At 40.6% G+C, this 13839-nt stretch overlaps 1 protein-coding gene across 1 annotated transcript; it reads left to right on the top strand.

The window, feature by feature from the left end:
- The first annotated feature begins 417 nt into the window (after positions 1-417).
- gusb (glucuronidase, beta) lies at positions 418-12757 on the top strand. The gene is made up of 12 exons (XM_020086116.2): positions 418-726; positions 2307-2489; positions 2622-2803; positions 3444-3586; positions 3705-3892; positions 4397-4549; positions 4768-4946; positions 5844-5990; positions 6535-6619; positions 8277-8453; positions 8548-8683; positions 11848-12757. The coding sequence occupies exons 1-12, from the start codon at positions 502-504 to the stop codon at positions 11997-11999; spliced, it is 1950 nt and encodes a 649-aa protein (XP_019941675.2). The 5' UTR covers positions 418-501; the 3' UTR covers positions 12000-12757.
- Positions 12758-13839: the final 1082 nt, after the last annotated feature.

Genomic DNA, 13839 nt, shown 5'->3' with positions numbered 1-13839 from the left:
GTATTGCGCCATCTAGTGTCACTCATTCACTGGTGCAGACTGAGTGACGACTTAAAACCAGAGATGAATATATAATGAGACTTTTTTTTGGGGGGGGGGGGGGGGGGGGAAGAATACTTTCCTGGTGTTATAGATTGTTTATTCTCTTTATGTCTATTGATGACGACCTTGGCTTTTAATTTGGTGGGGAAAGAAGACGTCCTGCCTCAGGTGCTTCCTGTGAAGTTCAACTTCTGAAAACATGAACTAACATATTAAAAAAGTATTTAATGGTAAAATTCATATTCAGTAAATCATCTCACGATATGTCCAGTATTGTGTCAGGCACGAGGAAGTATTTTAAATATGTTGTATTATATATTTTAGCGGGATGTTTAATTTAGACTTTAAATTTCCGTCTGCAGGGGAAGCGGCTGTAGTGTCACGTGACCAGAAAACGGCCTCACGTGTCTACATGAGGAAGAGGAGTTTGTTGTAGTGGCCGCAGGTTCTCTGTGCAGGATGTGTGCACCTGGTGTGTCCACCGTGTCCGCGGTGCTCGGGGCTCTGTGTGTGTGGGCCGTGATGGACGCGGTGTCTCCGCTGAGCGGGGGGATGCTCTTCCCCCGGGAGTCCTCCTCCAGAGAGGTGAAGGAGCTGAGCGGCCGCTGGGACTTCAGGGCGGACACTTCCCCCAACAGGAACCAGGGCTTCGAGAGGGCATGGTACCAGAGCCGCCTGGCTGAGGTGAGCGGGACACGGTGTGTGTGTCACTGTTTAGATCAAGAGCTCGAACCGTCGACTCATCTGCACTGGTGCACAGCCTGGAAACATCATGCTGCAGTTTGTAGGTCGAGAACTCATAGAAACATATGGATTCAACTCACTGTGTGTCACATGGTACAACACTGAGACAGATCACAGGGGCCAGGGGCGGGGCTGGGGGGTCACTGGCCCCAGCTGAAATCTGATTGGCCCCTGTAGTGCCCCTGTCTAAGTTTTCTTTATTAAAATGATTAATCAACTACGAACAGTACTAACCCCAAGATATGAGGATTTTTATTTTCATTATCTATTCAATGCTGTGTGCCTTTGCTCAAAGCCATCAGTAAAAAGCAATGACTTAAATGTGCACCTTACTTTATCAGTAATTGTTCGTGGATGTTGGACATATAATCGGCCCCTTTATGGCATAACATCCTCCGAGGGCCATTCTACATGATTGTTTATTATTTATCGATTCCGATTCACGTGGTCTTGATTCGATATCTATTCAGTTAAGGATATTTCATTGTACATTACCAATTTTGCTTGGATATGTGTAACTGTGCAAATAAACCTCTAAACTGGTGGATTATTAAAAATATTAAGTTAAGCCTGTTACAATAACAATTTTTATTAGACCATATATTGTCCCAGTAATTATTGTGATGAATGATATTATTGTCATCCTTTTGAAACCATTATTAACCACTGATATGACAATTTTATAGCGTAATCATGCATTTTAAGAATGTTTAGTATGACATTTGAATGACAATTAAAGACATTTCAATATCCTTGATGAATAAAACAAATTAAATAAACCACACACAACCACAAAAATTAATAAAATATTCTCTCTAATATTCTGTTTCGATTCGAATATGAATGTCGGAGCTTAAGTACACTTGGATGACATCACAGGAGCAGTATGGAGACATGTGGTGTTTTTTTCTGTGGTTTTTCTATGTTTGAAGAATTGGTCAATTATATTTGATTTGGCTGCAATGCTGTTTACCCCTGAAACTCAAAGTGTTTTTTGGACTCAAACACTTCACACACCCCTCCATCGGCATTGGTTTGGTGAATTTTCACCTATCCCTTTAAAGTCACATGTGTTTTCTATTGTTTTTGTATTTATGAATTGCCTTGAGGCCGGTTCATACAATCGTGCGGGACGCATACAGCCCGAAGGCTGGATGTTTCCCCACCCCTGCCTTAGGTGATTGGATTGTGTGGACATTTGTTGTGAGCAGTAGAACAACCTGTTTTGGTTTATATTTTAGATTATTTGCCTCATTGTTTTATTTAGAGGCTTAAAGATAAAAAAATAAAAAAATGAAACCCAGTGTTACCAGCGAGAAGACATATCTAGAGAGAAAACTGTTTCTGTAACTGTGTTACTGAAATATGCCGTATTTATTTTCTCTTAAAACTTTGATTATCTTTTCTTTATCTCTCTTGGACCCTCAAGCTGGGGTCCGAACAAGATTAATAATTAAGATCTGTTCCAGGGTTAGAAGTAAAACACTGTCCACTGAAATTGATTGTTTCATTTCCTCTAGACTGGCCCAGTGATTGACATGCCAGTTCCTGCCAGCTACAACGACATCACTCAGGACCCCGCACTAAGAGATTTCATTGGCTGGGTGTGGTACGAGCGAGAGGTGGTGGTGCCTGCCCGCTGGGTCGATGAAGGAACCAGACTGGTTCTCAGAGTGGGAAGTGCTCACTATTATTCAGTAGTGGTGAGTATAACACGAGTGTCCTTCCAATCAACTCCAGTCAATTGTGACAGTTTTGACCCCCCGGCCTAAAACTTAACTGTCTGTCTTACATAAAAAAATCACTCTTTACCTCTTATTGCTTTACCTTTGCAGTGGGTGAACGGGGTGAAGGTGACAGAGCATGAAGGTGGCCATCTTCCTTTTGAGGCTGAGATAGGCAGTTTAATCCGCAAGGACCCAACTTCGCCATGCAGGATCACCATCGCTGTGAACAACACCCTGACTCTGGAGACACTTCCTCCAGGAATCATCCAGCACATGGATGACCGCACCAAGTAACCTCACTCTTTAAAGGGTTCAATAAAACACTGATTTGATGCAAAAGCTTAAAGGGATAGTTCAACATAACATGCCTCCATGCTGCTCGTGTGGTGTCAAGTGAACGCAAGCCCTGACATTCATATTCGCCTTGAAACAGCGTTATTTACACCTTGTTTTAGGACTAAAAGTCCTCTGATATCCACCTCGGAGCCACGTTCACGTTCCCACGCACACACACCGGAAATACCACACGCATTGCACACAAATTCTCTTCCAAAGGCACGCACAAGGTGTGCGTTAGCATCGCTACATCCGCGAGCAACGCTACTTCTAGTAGTGGACTTTTAGGCTTTAAACATGGTTTCAAGTCAAATTTGAATGTCGGGACTTCCAGACACTCAGATGACACCACATGAGCAGTATGGAGGCATGCTGTGTTTTTTTTTAATTATTATTATTTTTTTGTTTTATTATGAAATTACTTCAATTGTATTGGATTTGGCTGCAACACTGTATATTTTAACAACTTTTACAGTTTTAGACTGTGTCAGGCTGCAACGAACAATATTTCTTTGAACTAATCAACTAACTGCCTCATCAATGAAATGATAGAAAAAAAGTGAAAATGCCCACTACAGTGTAATTGCTTGACAGGTATCCTGATGGGTTTTTTGTGCAAAACATCTACTTTGATTTCTTCAACTATGCTGGGATACATCGTCCAGTGTTGCTGTACACTACTCCTAAAGCGTATGTGGATGACATCACTGTGATGACTGACTTCTTGGATAACACTGGTAAATTAATGCAACTAAACAACTTATTTATTTAATTTCTAACATATAAACTGGTGATTTGCAAACATTGTAGTTTATGTCTGTTCATTATAAACAAGTGTTTGCTCCTGTGTTTTAGGTCTGGTCAAATACACAGTATCAGTCCAAGGTGCTACTTCAGCCACCCTGAAGGTCACTCTGCTGGACAAAGACAGACACTCTGTGGCGTCCTCCAGTGAACAATCTGGAGTGCTCAAAGTAGCAGATGTCAATCTGTGGTGGCCGTATTTGATGCATGAGAGTCCAGGTTATCTTTACTCTTTGGAGGTGAGACAGCCTGCGTGCTTTCACACATGTCAAAATGACTTAGTTTCTTTCAAGTGATGATTTCATTTTAAACCAGTGTTTTAAACTAAAACAATCTCTGTCCACGTGAGTGTTTTAGCTCCATATCAGTAACTAGAAGTGCACTTGAGGTGTTGTGAATGATCTTCTATACCCACTGTAGTCGTTGTTTTTGTTAGGGGTGTATCGTACGTGTATCCAAAAAGAAAAATTCTGGTATGCACATTTACCGATGTGCTGTCGGCTTGTGGTCATGGCGACAGCAGACAAAGAGGAATGTGAAGACCCTCCCTCGTCATTTAAGTCTAACCAGGGTTGAATAAAAAGAAATATAAAATCAGTTTAATGTTTTCTGCTCAATGTACCGAGCCATGATTTTTGTGTACCGTTACACCCCTACTAATTATTATCCCAAACCTTTCTCTACAAGGTCTGTTGATGAAATACAACTTCTTGAAACTGCCACTTGTTCACTTCTAACTTCAGATTCGATTAATGGCAACAGATGAGAGATCAACTTATGAAGATGTGTACTCTCTACCAGTCGGAATCCGCACTGTTAACGTGACCAGCACCCAGTTCCTCATCAACAACAAGCCCTTCTACTTCCATGGAGTCAATAAACATGAGGATTCCGACGTGAGTACCACTAGAGGGCGGCAAAGCCTTTACAAGAGGAGCTAGTCTCATCGGTCTCATTGAAGGAAGCTTACCTATCCCCATGTTTACACTAGCTGCAGTAGCATCTTCAGATCATTTCTGATTAAACGACATGAATTTAACTAAAAATATTTTCTGGAAAAAGTGGATCCAGCTCAGTAATATGCTGTAATTCTTCTGTTGATGTTGCGTGTTAGATTCGAGGTAAAGGCTTGGACTGGCCCCTGATTGTCAAGGACTTTAACTTACTGAAGTGGTTGGGGGCCAACTCGTTCCGCACCAGCCACTACCCGTATGCTGAGGAGATCCTGCAGATGTGTGATCGTCATGGTATCGTAGTGATAGATGAGTGTCCGGGAGTGGGCATCAAAGACATGTGAGTGTCTCTGTGACCTTTGGGTGACAGTTCAAAGTGGTCAGCAGCATTGACATTTTACTTTTAGACACAGTTTATGAGGACGGATGACAAACTTGCCTCTCACTGTTCTTGAAAACCTCCTGTCTGCTGTTAAATTTCAGCCACAAAATAAATACATATGCTAGAAACTTCACCTGATCTAAATTAGGACACTGCTAAGAAGTATTGTTGATCGATGTAGGCTACATTTAACACTGGACTCGCCCACTAACAAAACCACTTGTATTTTAGCGAAAAATGATGAAACTTCATCCAGTTGAATTAATGATATGCAGTTTAGTTCAGTTTCATTTGCTCAGAAACAGGTCAGCATTAGTAAAATCTCCAGATTTATCCCAGTGATCGAAGCTCCCAATTCTTTTGAAGTTAAATATCCCAGCTTTGTTTTGATGGAAATACATTAAGTCCCCATCGGGACTAATTTAAATCACTGTGATGAACCCTTCACTTTTTATTTAACACCATTATGAGGACAACATTTTAGTTTATGTCTAAATACCTGGGAAACTAATCACATTATCATAAATTCCGTGTGTATTTCAGTTTGCTTACACATTTAAAAATAAATCGGTGACCATGATTAACTTTATAGCTACTAAATAAACATATATGCATTGTCATTGTGAACATGTTACCATGCTGATATTAGTTTTGAGCTAACAGTTCCTAAGCACAGTACCACAGAGCTGCCTGTTTGGTGGTAGACTCATAGTCATACTGTTGAACTGTGTGAAGATACATGAATGTGTTTTAGATGCCAAGTTGAAAATTTACAACTTTTTCCAAGCCTATGTCAATACAACAAACTCAGTACTTTTTTCTAATATACTCTGTCTTTGTACATTGCCGAACCAGTCGTAGTTTTAGAAACGCCTCCCTCACCCATCACCTGGTCGTCATGGATGAGCTTGTACGTCGGGACAAGAACCATCCTTCTGTAGTCATGTGGTCAGTGGCCAATGAGCCTGCTGCGGAGATGCCGCCTGCTGAATTCTATTTCAAGTGAGTGTTTTTAGATGTGAATCACTGCACTGAATTGACCCACCCATGAAATAATTAGTCACACACAATGGGACGTTTTGCCTTTTCTGTTGCTGGAAATACTTAGGTTAGTTTTCTTTCCTTTTTTTGCATTTTGCCTTTATTTGATAATCAAAAATGTAGAGACAGAGAAGAAATGAGCCCCTGCAACGCCTCTGAAATGTAAGGTATTTGTGAGCTGTCTGCAGGGGTGTCTGTAACAGAGGCACTGATTTGTTTGTCAGTCACAGCAGCCTATCCCTGTACTCTAATGCATGGAATGCAGTGCGAGTAGTCCTGAAGCCGCCCTGAACACTCACAACTGGAGCTCAGTAATGGCCTGAGGCTTCAGGGAGACAAGCAGGGCAAACAAATACCCCACCTGCCAATGGCCATAGTAAAACAGTATAGTACTGAATGTGAAGGGGGCAGAGTGAACATAAACAGTAAATCTAGGGTGTAACAGAGCAGTATGAATCAACTGTTATCCACATTTACAATTGACTCCCCTTTGTTTTTCCTCCAGAACCTTGATAAAACACACCAAAGCTCTGGACCCTACCCGGCCTGTCACTTACATCACAGACAGTAACTACGCTAGGGACAAAGGGGTGAGTCTTTTCTCACTACAATATCAGCAGTATACCCAGGTTTGGACTAATTATCTATATTGATGCAAGCTTTGTCAATCACATTTTTTTATTTCCTATGGGAGCCTTAAAAGTTTTTGTTCTTGAATTGAAAAGTAAATCCACACCTAGAGAAATAGTTGTATTTCTAACATATTAGGCCCCATGCTATACCTGCTTCAAAGTGGCGTAAAGCAAGATGCAGCAACCTCATCTATCTACGAATTCTAGAAATCTGTCATTCTGTCTGCGACTTCCATAGCTCAAGAACCATTCATCTTATCGCCTTCATGTGTTTAGCTGAGGGCCCAAAGTGCACTGTCAGAAGTTATATTGTCGATCACAAAAACAGTGCGTTCATGACAACTGATTTTCCAGTTTGGGGTTCAGCGTACTCAGTCAAGCTTCACTGAACTTTGACTAAACATGTGAACTGCAGATCACTTGAAGAGTTTCAGAAAGAAACCTGCAACCAGCATTACCACAGGCTAAGAAAACAGCCCATTCCAAACAGGCAGGTATAGAACAGGCCCTGCACTAGTTTTAAAAATAACAAATGCTTTGCACCCATAGACGTTATGGTCTTGAAATGAATTGTGGTCTGACACATGGTGTGTTGTTGGTGCTTGCTATCTTGAGGCATTGGAAAGTATTTGAACAAAAACCAGGTCTGAAGTCAATGACACAATATTTCACTGCACAGCACTTCACCTGCATAGGTGGGTGCACAATTTTCATACACACTGCTTGTTAAAAACACAGTTTGTCCATTTCTTCTGAGTCTATTTCCTTTGCAGTGTTCTTTCTTACTACCGGGCAAATCCATCCTCATCAAACTCTCATAATAACAATCTGCAAGCACACCTGGATTTGAAAGAGATTGGCAGATAGTGCTCTCATTGGTTTACTGTATGTTGCAACCAAAACACACCCATGATTAGTTGACAACCCTTCTGAATCATGCACCTTGTGTGGCAACCTTTTATTATTTTTTGATCCGTTCATGTGGAAAACATTTACAGAAAAAAAGCAAAAATATACTTTTGTGTTTCAGTGCTGTAACTCTGATCCTGACACTTGATTGAATCTTCTTATAAATTATCATTATAGTATCTAGTGAATCAAATACAGTGCTTGGTGGAAAAATAAGGGAGTAAAAGTTGGGTTGTCAAGTTATCCTTCAAAGTTTTATCTGCTCAAACTCTGATGATCTTGGAGGATGTTGACATCCTTGAGAGTTTTTCACATTCCTGTGCTGTGAGTAATTCTTTCAGGCTGATGTTTGTATCTTAAAGCTTCTGATTAGAGACACTGACTTCTGCAGCCACTAATTTGTGAAGGCCCCTGACTTGGTGAACATAGATTCTCTGAATTCATGTTTGAGACACTGTTCATTTACTGAAGGGCAACTCCGAACATGTGATTGCCCTGCTGCAATGCCCTGTCTTGGTCAAAATCACCACGTCATGCACAAAACTATATATTTTACTTTATAACGAATAACTGCTACTTCTTGACAATTTGAATCCCGAGGGCGATGAGGTTATGGTCACAGCCTTTATTTGAGATTTCTGTTAATCAAACTGTATTTTAATCACGTAATTATCTCTGTAAGTCATGTATTCTATCATGTCCCCAGGCTCCGTATGTAGATGTGGTCTGTGTGAACAGTTACTTCTCCTGGTACCATGATCCAGGCCACCTGGAGGTCATCCCCATCCAGCTCAACACTCAATTTGAGAACTGGTATGGAAAGTACCAGAAACCCATCATTCAGAGCGAATATGGGGCAGATGCAGTGCCGGGGCTTCACAGTGTGAGGAATTACACTCATGCACATTCAATGACTCAGCAGTTATATTTTCATGTCATGTTCTGTAGTCTCAAGCAGCTTTCTTTTCATGCTACAGGACCCACCCGTGATGTTTACGGAGGAGTACCAGAAGGTAGTCCTGCAGAAGTACCACAATGTGTTTGACCAGAAGAGGAGGCAGTATGTTGTCGGTGAACTTATCTGGAACTTTGCAGATTTCATGACAACACAAGGTACGAGAGCCGCAAATCACAGCAACCTGTAGAACCAGACCCGCTGTGGTTTCTCCCAGTGTATACACAATGCTCACCACACACACACTGCTCACCCTGCAATTACACCTGATGCTGAGAGGGACACTACAGGTAATGTGGAGGAACACAATGTTGGGCGGGAGATACGTACTCGCTTATGATTCACCTGCTGCCTGTGGCTTATTGTGTGAACCCATAGTTTGTGTGTATTATACTCACATACGCATCAATCCATGTTCTATGCAATCATCATTGTGATGGAAGGTCTCTGGAAGCTGGTGAAAGGAGAACTCAGGCAGCAGCAGAAGAGTTAAATTCAGATGCATCAAGGAGATCAGAAGGTGGAACAATATACAAACGCTAACAGAGTAACATGAGCACTTGTTACCCCCAAGTCTGAAGATGTCTTCCACAGCATCCGCATATATCTCCCTCTACTTGCAGGACATCCATGAAAGGCTAGAATTGCTGTCACTCTCTATGTTACATGCAGGTGTTCAGATCCTACTGGATAGTTAAACCTAAAGCATGCATACCTTAATCCCATTGTCTTGCCACTGGTGTAATACGCAAAAGAGTTTGGTGCCTCTCTGTCTGGGGCATCTGAATTGGGTAGGAAAGTCTCTCAACATAGACACTACGATGTACTGCTAGTTGAATCTTTATCTATGACCTGACCTTGAGAACTGCTTGGAGAGAACGGAATGTGAATGTGTGGAATGTGACAGGCTCTATTCTCCTAAAGGTGCTGTACAGATGTTTGAGGATGGTCAAAATTTCTCTCACAATCATAATATGAGCCAATCTTCAATAATGAGATAGTTACTTTGTACTACAATGCAATATACAGGAGCTTACAGAAAATCTGCAGGTTAATTTCTCTTAATGAAGCCTACAGAGACAAACTGCTCACACACACATTTACACCAACGGACAATTTAGTCTCTAATACCTCTTTTAAATCAAAAATAATGGTTATGCATTTTTATAAACATGGGTAAATATACTTCCCCATCCATATACCTTTCTTGTTGCCAGTAGAGGAGTTTGCTCCTTTGTTTTTTTTTTTTCCCCCTGGTGTCGTCACAAACAAATTAGCCCATTCACCCAGATGTCTCGTTTCCATCATGATCAGAGCTGTTTCTGATTGAAAAAAAAATTGTCTACCGCAGTCATTTGACCTAAGAGCAATTTACATGTCTTTGGACTGTGGGAGGAGGCCGAAGTACCCGAAGAAAACTCATACTGACACAGGGAGAATATGCAAACTCCAATTGTACCTGTAAAATCTAAATAGTTTTTTAAAACACGAAATGCAAACTGTTAATTGTATTGTGGAAAAAAAGGGGTCCAAAAATAGAATTACAATAAAGTCTAGATATCAATAAGTGAAGCCTCATAGTGATAAAACCTGCAGCTCAATATGAGACAAATGATTGTGTGGGATGTGGAGGAGTCAGAAGAGACTCCTGCACAGATGAACAGGAACCTGATGTTAGAATCATACAGGGATATTAATAACCAGGTTTCTTTATTTCTACACATTTCCCAAGTTTTTATTTTTTATATGATACTGACGTCTTGCATTAAGACATAATCTGATCTTCATCCAGGTAACATGTTTAGACAAACACAAACAATTATAGTCTTTTGTGTGTTTATGGACCACACCCAATAAACATTCATAGTACTGCCGGGAGATAAGAAGCAAACTGGTCAAACTCCCTTGGCAGCAATAACAACCTCAAACTAAATTTTTCATAAACTGCAGCTCAGACCTGAGCAAAACATTATTCCCACAGACATGCTTGAGAATGGTTCTCCTAAGGTCAGTCCACTGCATCTCTTCGGACCTGGGCCACTTCAACAAGTGGATTTTCTGTTTGAATTCATTCTGTTGTAGATATTTTTTGGAGGGCAGCACCTTCATCTGTGGACTCCATTCAGCTCCAATGATTCCTTCAATCCTTTAGTTGTTACTCTGAGCTTCTTTTTCACTAACTGAGCATCTATGTTGTGCCATCGGAGTCATCCTAGCTGGGTGCCCTCTTCCAGGGAGAGAAGCTACTAAATTAAATCATCCCTGTCTTTTTAAGTGTAGCCGCTTTCAGACATGAACATCAACTGAAGTCTGGACAACAGGCTCAGATGGTCCAGATGTCCGCAATTTGCCTTTCACATATGAAGAAGGCAGCAGGAGATTCACACATTCACAACAACAGGATCATTTCTGGAATATTCAGGAAAGGGGTGGTACAGCATGCGGGAGGCAGGACATAACATATGGAGACCATGTATTTTTGTTTACTGCACATCGACACCAGCATCTGCTGTAATCAACAAAAGCTCTCAAATCTTCGTGTCTTTCAAAGTTGACGTCTTCGTCTGTGTCTTCTATATCTATGACACCTCTTTTTCATCCAGAGATATGTTTTCTTTCTGTTTTTTCTGTTTTGAATCCATGTCATGTTAGAAACGTCAACAGGCCCACTCGCTCGTGGTGAATCCTCTGGATAATATCCTGCTGTATTCTCATGAGCTTGTTCAGACTTGATCTTGAGTTCTACTTGAGGGCTGGAAGGAGAAACTCTGGAAAGGGTCTAGAGCAACTCACTTGGACATTTGCGTTCTTATATACAGCCCTTCCGGATGATTGCAGGAAATGATCCAAAATTCAGTGCATGAAACTTTAGTTTAGAATTCATCTGAGTTACTTTTTTGCAAGACATGGTACACATCAGCAGATGCTTCTCGTAAAAAGCCAACTCAAAATGTTTCTTTACATTGTCAGACACCAGGTTTTCTAACTCCTGACTACAAATAACTTTCTTTGACTTCATCAGCTGAAGATTTCACATACTTTTCCCAACACACACTGTGAATGTTTGAATGATGTATTCAATACGGATAAAAATGGTGTGTTATTAGTTAAAATAGATTGTTTGCTCATAGATCAGATGATGATCTGACCATATTTCCAAGTATAAACTTAGCTGTCCTCCTTTTGCCAATACAGGAGGCATAGTTTACTCAAAAAGACAATCTCTTCACACATGAATTTATCTGTGTATGGCCTGACAAACGGCTCCTTTGTTTTTGTGCCCTGTGCACAAGGTTGTTGTTGATCCGTCTTGTGTCTGCAGGAATCACCCGTGTGGTGGGGAACAAGAAGGGCGTTTTCACCAGGCAGAGGCAGCCCAAAGCAGCAGCATTCATCCTGAGAGAGAGGTACTGGAGCCTGGCTAATGAAACAGGCAGACTCCCACCCTGGACCAAGTACCCCTGCTCGCTCTGACACCTGCACCCGGTCCAGGACAGGCTCGATACCATGTGAGCACTACGCCTTGAGGGAAGTTGTGAAATTAGTTTCTCTTGAGGAAATTAACTTAAGCACGTACGGTGTGGGACAAGTCCTTTGAAACCATCTGAGTGTGTGAGGAGTTAGACCAGCATGAAACACAATTTAGCTATGCTATTTATGTGGTGTGCTATTTATGAACCACCAACACTGCATTCAGGGGTTTTCCAGCAATCTGAAACATGTTTCAGAACATTAAAACAATCTTTGATGCTGATTAAAACTTCCAGGGCTAAATCAATAGCAGAATTCATATTTTGCTATAATATATATAATTGTTTTACTGTTTCTTTAGGATAAACCTGAGAGTTAAGAATGGATGTAATGAATGGATGTAATGAAGTTGTTACAGGATGTTCTGATACAGATTTGTGACGTGGTGCATCTCAGTTGCTGTCATAAAAAGGTGATGTGAAAAACCAATAAATCATCAGTGATAAGCTCTGAACTTTTCCTCCAGTCGGATGATAGGAGATCAACTGACAAATGACATGACGCTATAAAGCCACTCTTAAGGAAATGTGTCGCCACATTAGTTCCTCTGTCATTTACTGTCCTTTGTACAGATAGCCTGACTCTGTTCTAAGGTTGTTTCAAACATTCTTTTAAATGTGAATAACAATGCTGAATCTTTTCCCAATGAAGTGCTTTATTTTTCTATATGAATCAAGATATTAAAGACAAAATGAGATCTATATGCAAACAGAATTTTTTTTTGAACCCCCCCCTTAACATTTTCAACTTTACTCACGATGCAGCTTTGTAGTGTGTGTACTTTACAGTCCAACTGAATGTAAAAGTCAATATAATATTTAACCTAGAGGGTTACATGGTGCGTTGATTGTTGATGGTGGCGTGACTGTAATCAGACCTGTCACTATCAGTGACTCTGCTTGACCTTTGTGTTACAGCTGGACAAACACTGAATATTTAGACTCTGCTTTTGTCTTTGCAAACACAGTGGCTGAGAGTTTGTTCACTTAAAAGAAAAAAAGAAAAAATCTTTACTTTGGTATAAAAAAAAATCAGCCGTTAGACAAGTTTCCCCTCATTTTTGCATTGCAATTGGATTCGGCCCCTGTGTAACTTCTGTTTACACAACAATTGTATTACATAATTTCATTGATGTCTGTCTTTGAACACACTGTTCTATCTAAAACTTCCTTGTAACATTAAAACCATTAAACAGAGTCATTATCAGTGCTGATTCTACCAGCATGAATCATATATATTAATATAATTTTATGGTCACACTGACATCAAGGTTTGGACACATGCTTATTTTAGCTGTTTGAGGGATACAGCATGCTTTATACAAGATTGGTGTTTAATGGCATTTTATTTAATCTTTTTTAGTGTTATAGTGTATCTATGTTGAACTGAGGGACAGAAACACAGAGTGAATTTAGCTTTAAAAAGTGGTAAAAAGTAAATGTGGTTGATATTTATGTAGCTTCAGACTGTTGAAGCTCTGGGAACAGGACTTTTTAATTCCAGGGTGAACAGGTGGAGAACTACATTAAACAAAATTTGTTTCTGTTTTCATGAACTCCCTTTTATTCCTCATGTTCTGAAACTTGAATTGATTGTTATGGTTATGGTTTAGCTGGGGAAGGAAAGTCTGAAGAGGTTGGTTTTGAGGGCCTTTTTAAATGATAGCAGTGTAGGGGCATTTATGATGTGAGGTGGTAATGAGTTCCACAGAGAGGGGGCGGCTAATGTAAACACCCTGTCACCCCAGGTTCAGCGCTTGGTTCTAGGGACCTGAAGGAGGTTG

Source organism: Paralichthys olivaceus, chromosome 15, assembly GCF_024713975.1.
Source record: "Paralichthys olivaceus isolate ysfri-2021 chromosome 15, ASM2471397v2, whole genome shotgun sequence".
In the NCBI taxonomy this organism is placed as follows: Eukaryota; Metazoa; Chordata; class Actinopteri; order Pleuronectiformes; family Paralichthyidae; genus Paralichthys; species Paralichthys olivaceus.
The sequence above is the reverse complement of the archived record's forward strand: the minus strand, read 5'-3'. Positions and strand labels throughout refer to the sequence as shown.

What these genes read in the sequence shown, in the direction of transcription:
- gusb (XM_020086116.2), top strand. Translation starts at nt 502, where the DNA reads ATGTGTGCACCTGGTGTGTCCACCGTGTCCGCGGTGCTCGGGGCTCTG. An exon ending in CCTGCTGAATTCTATTTCAA is followed by an intron (nt 5,991 to 6,534) that starts GTGAGTGTTTTT and finishes TTTTTCCTCCAG; the next exon opens with AACCTTGATAAAACACACCA. An exon ending in CAGTGCCGGGGCTTCACAGT is followed by an intron (nt 8,454 to 8,547) that starts GTGAGGAATTAC and finishes TTCATGCTACAG; the next exon opens with GACCCACCCGTGATGTTTAC.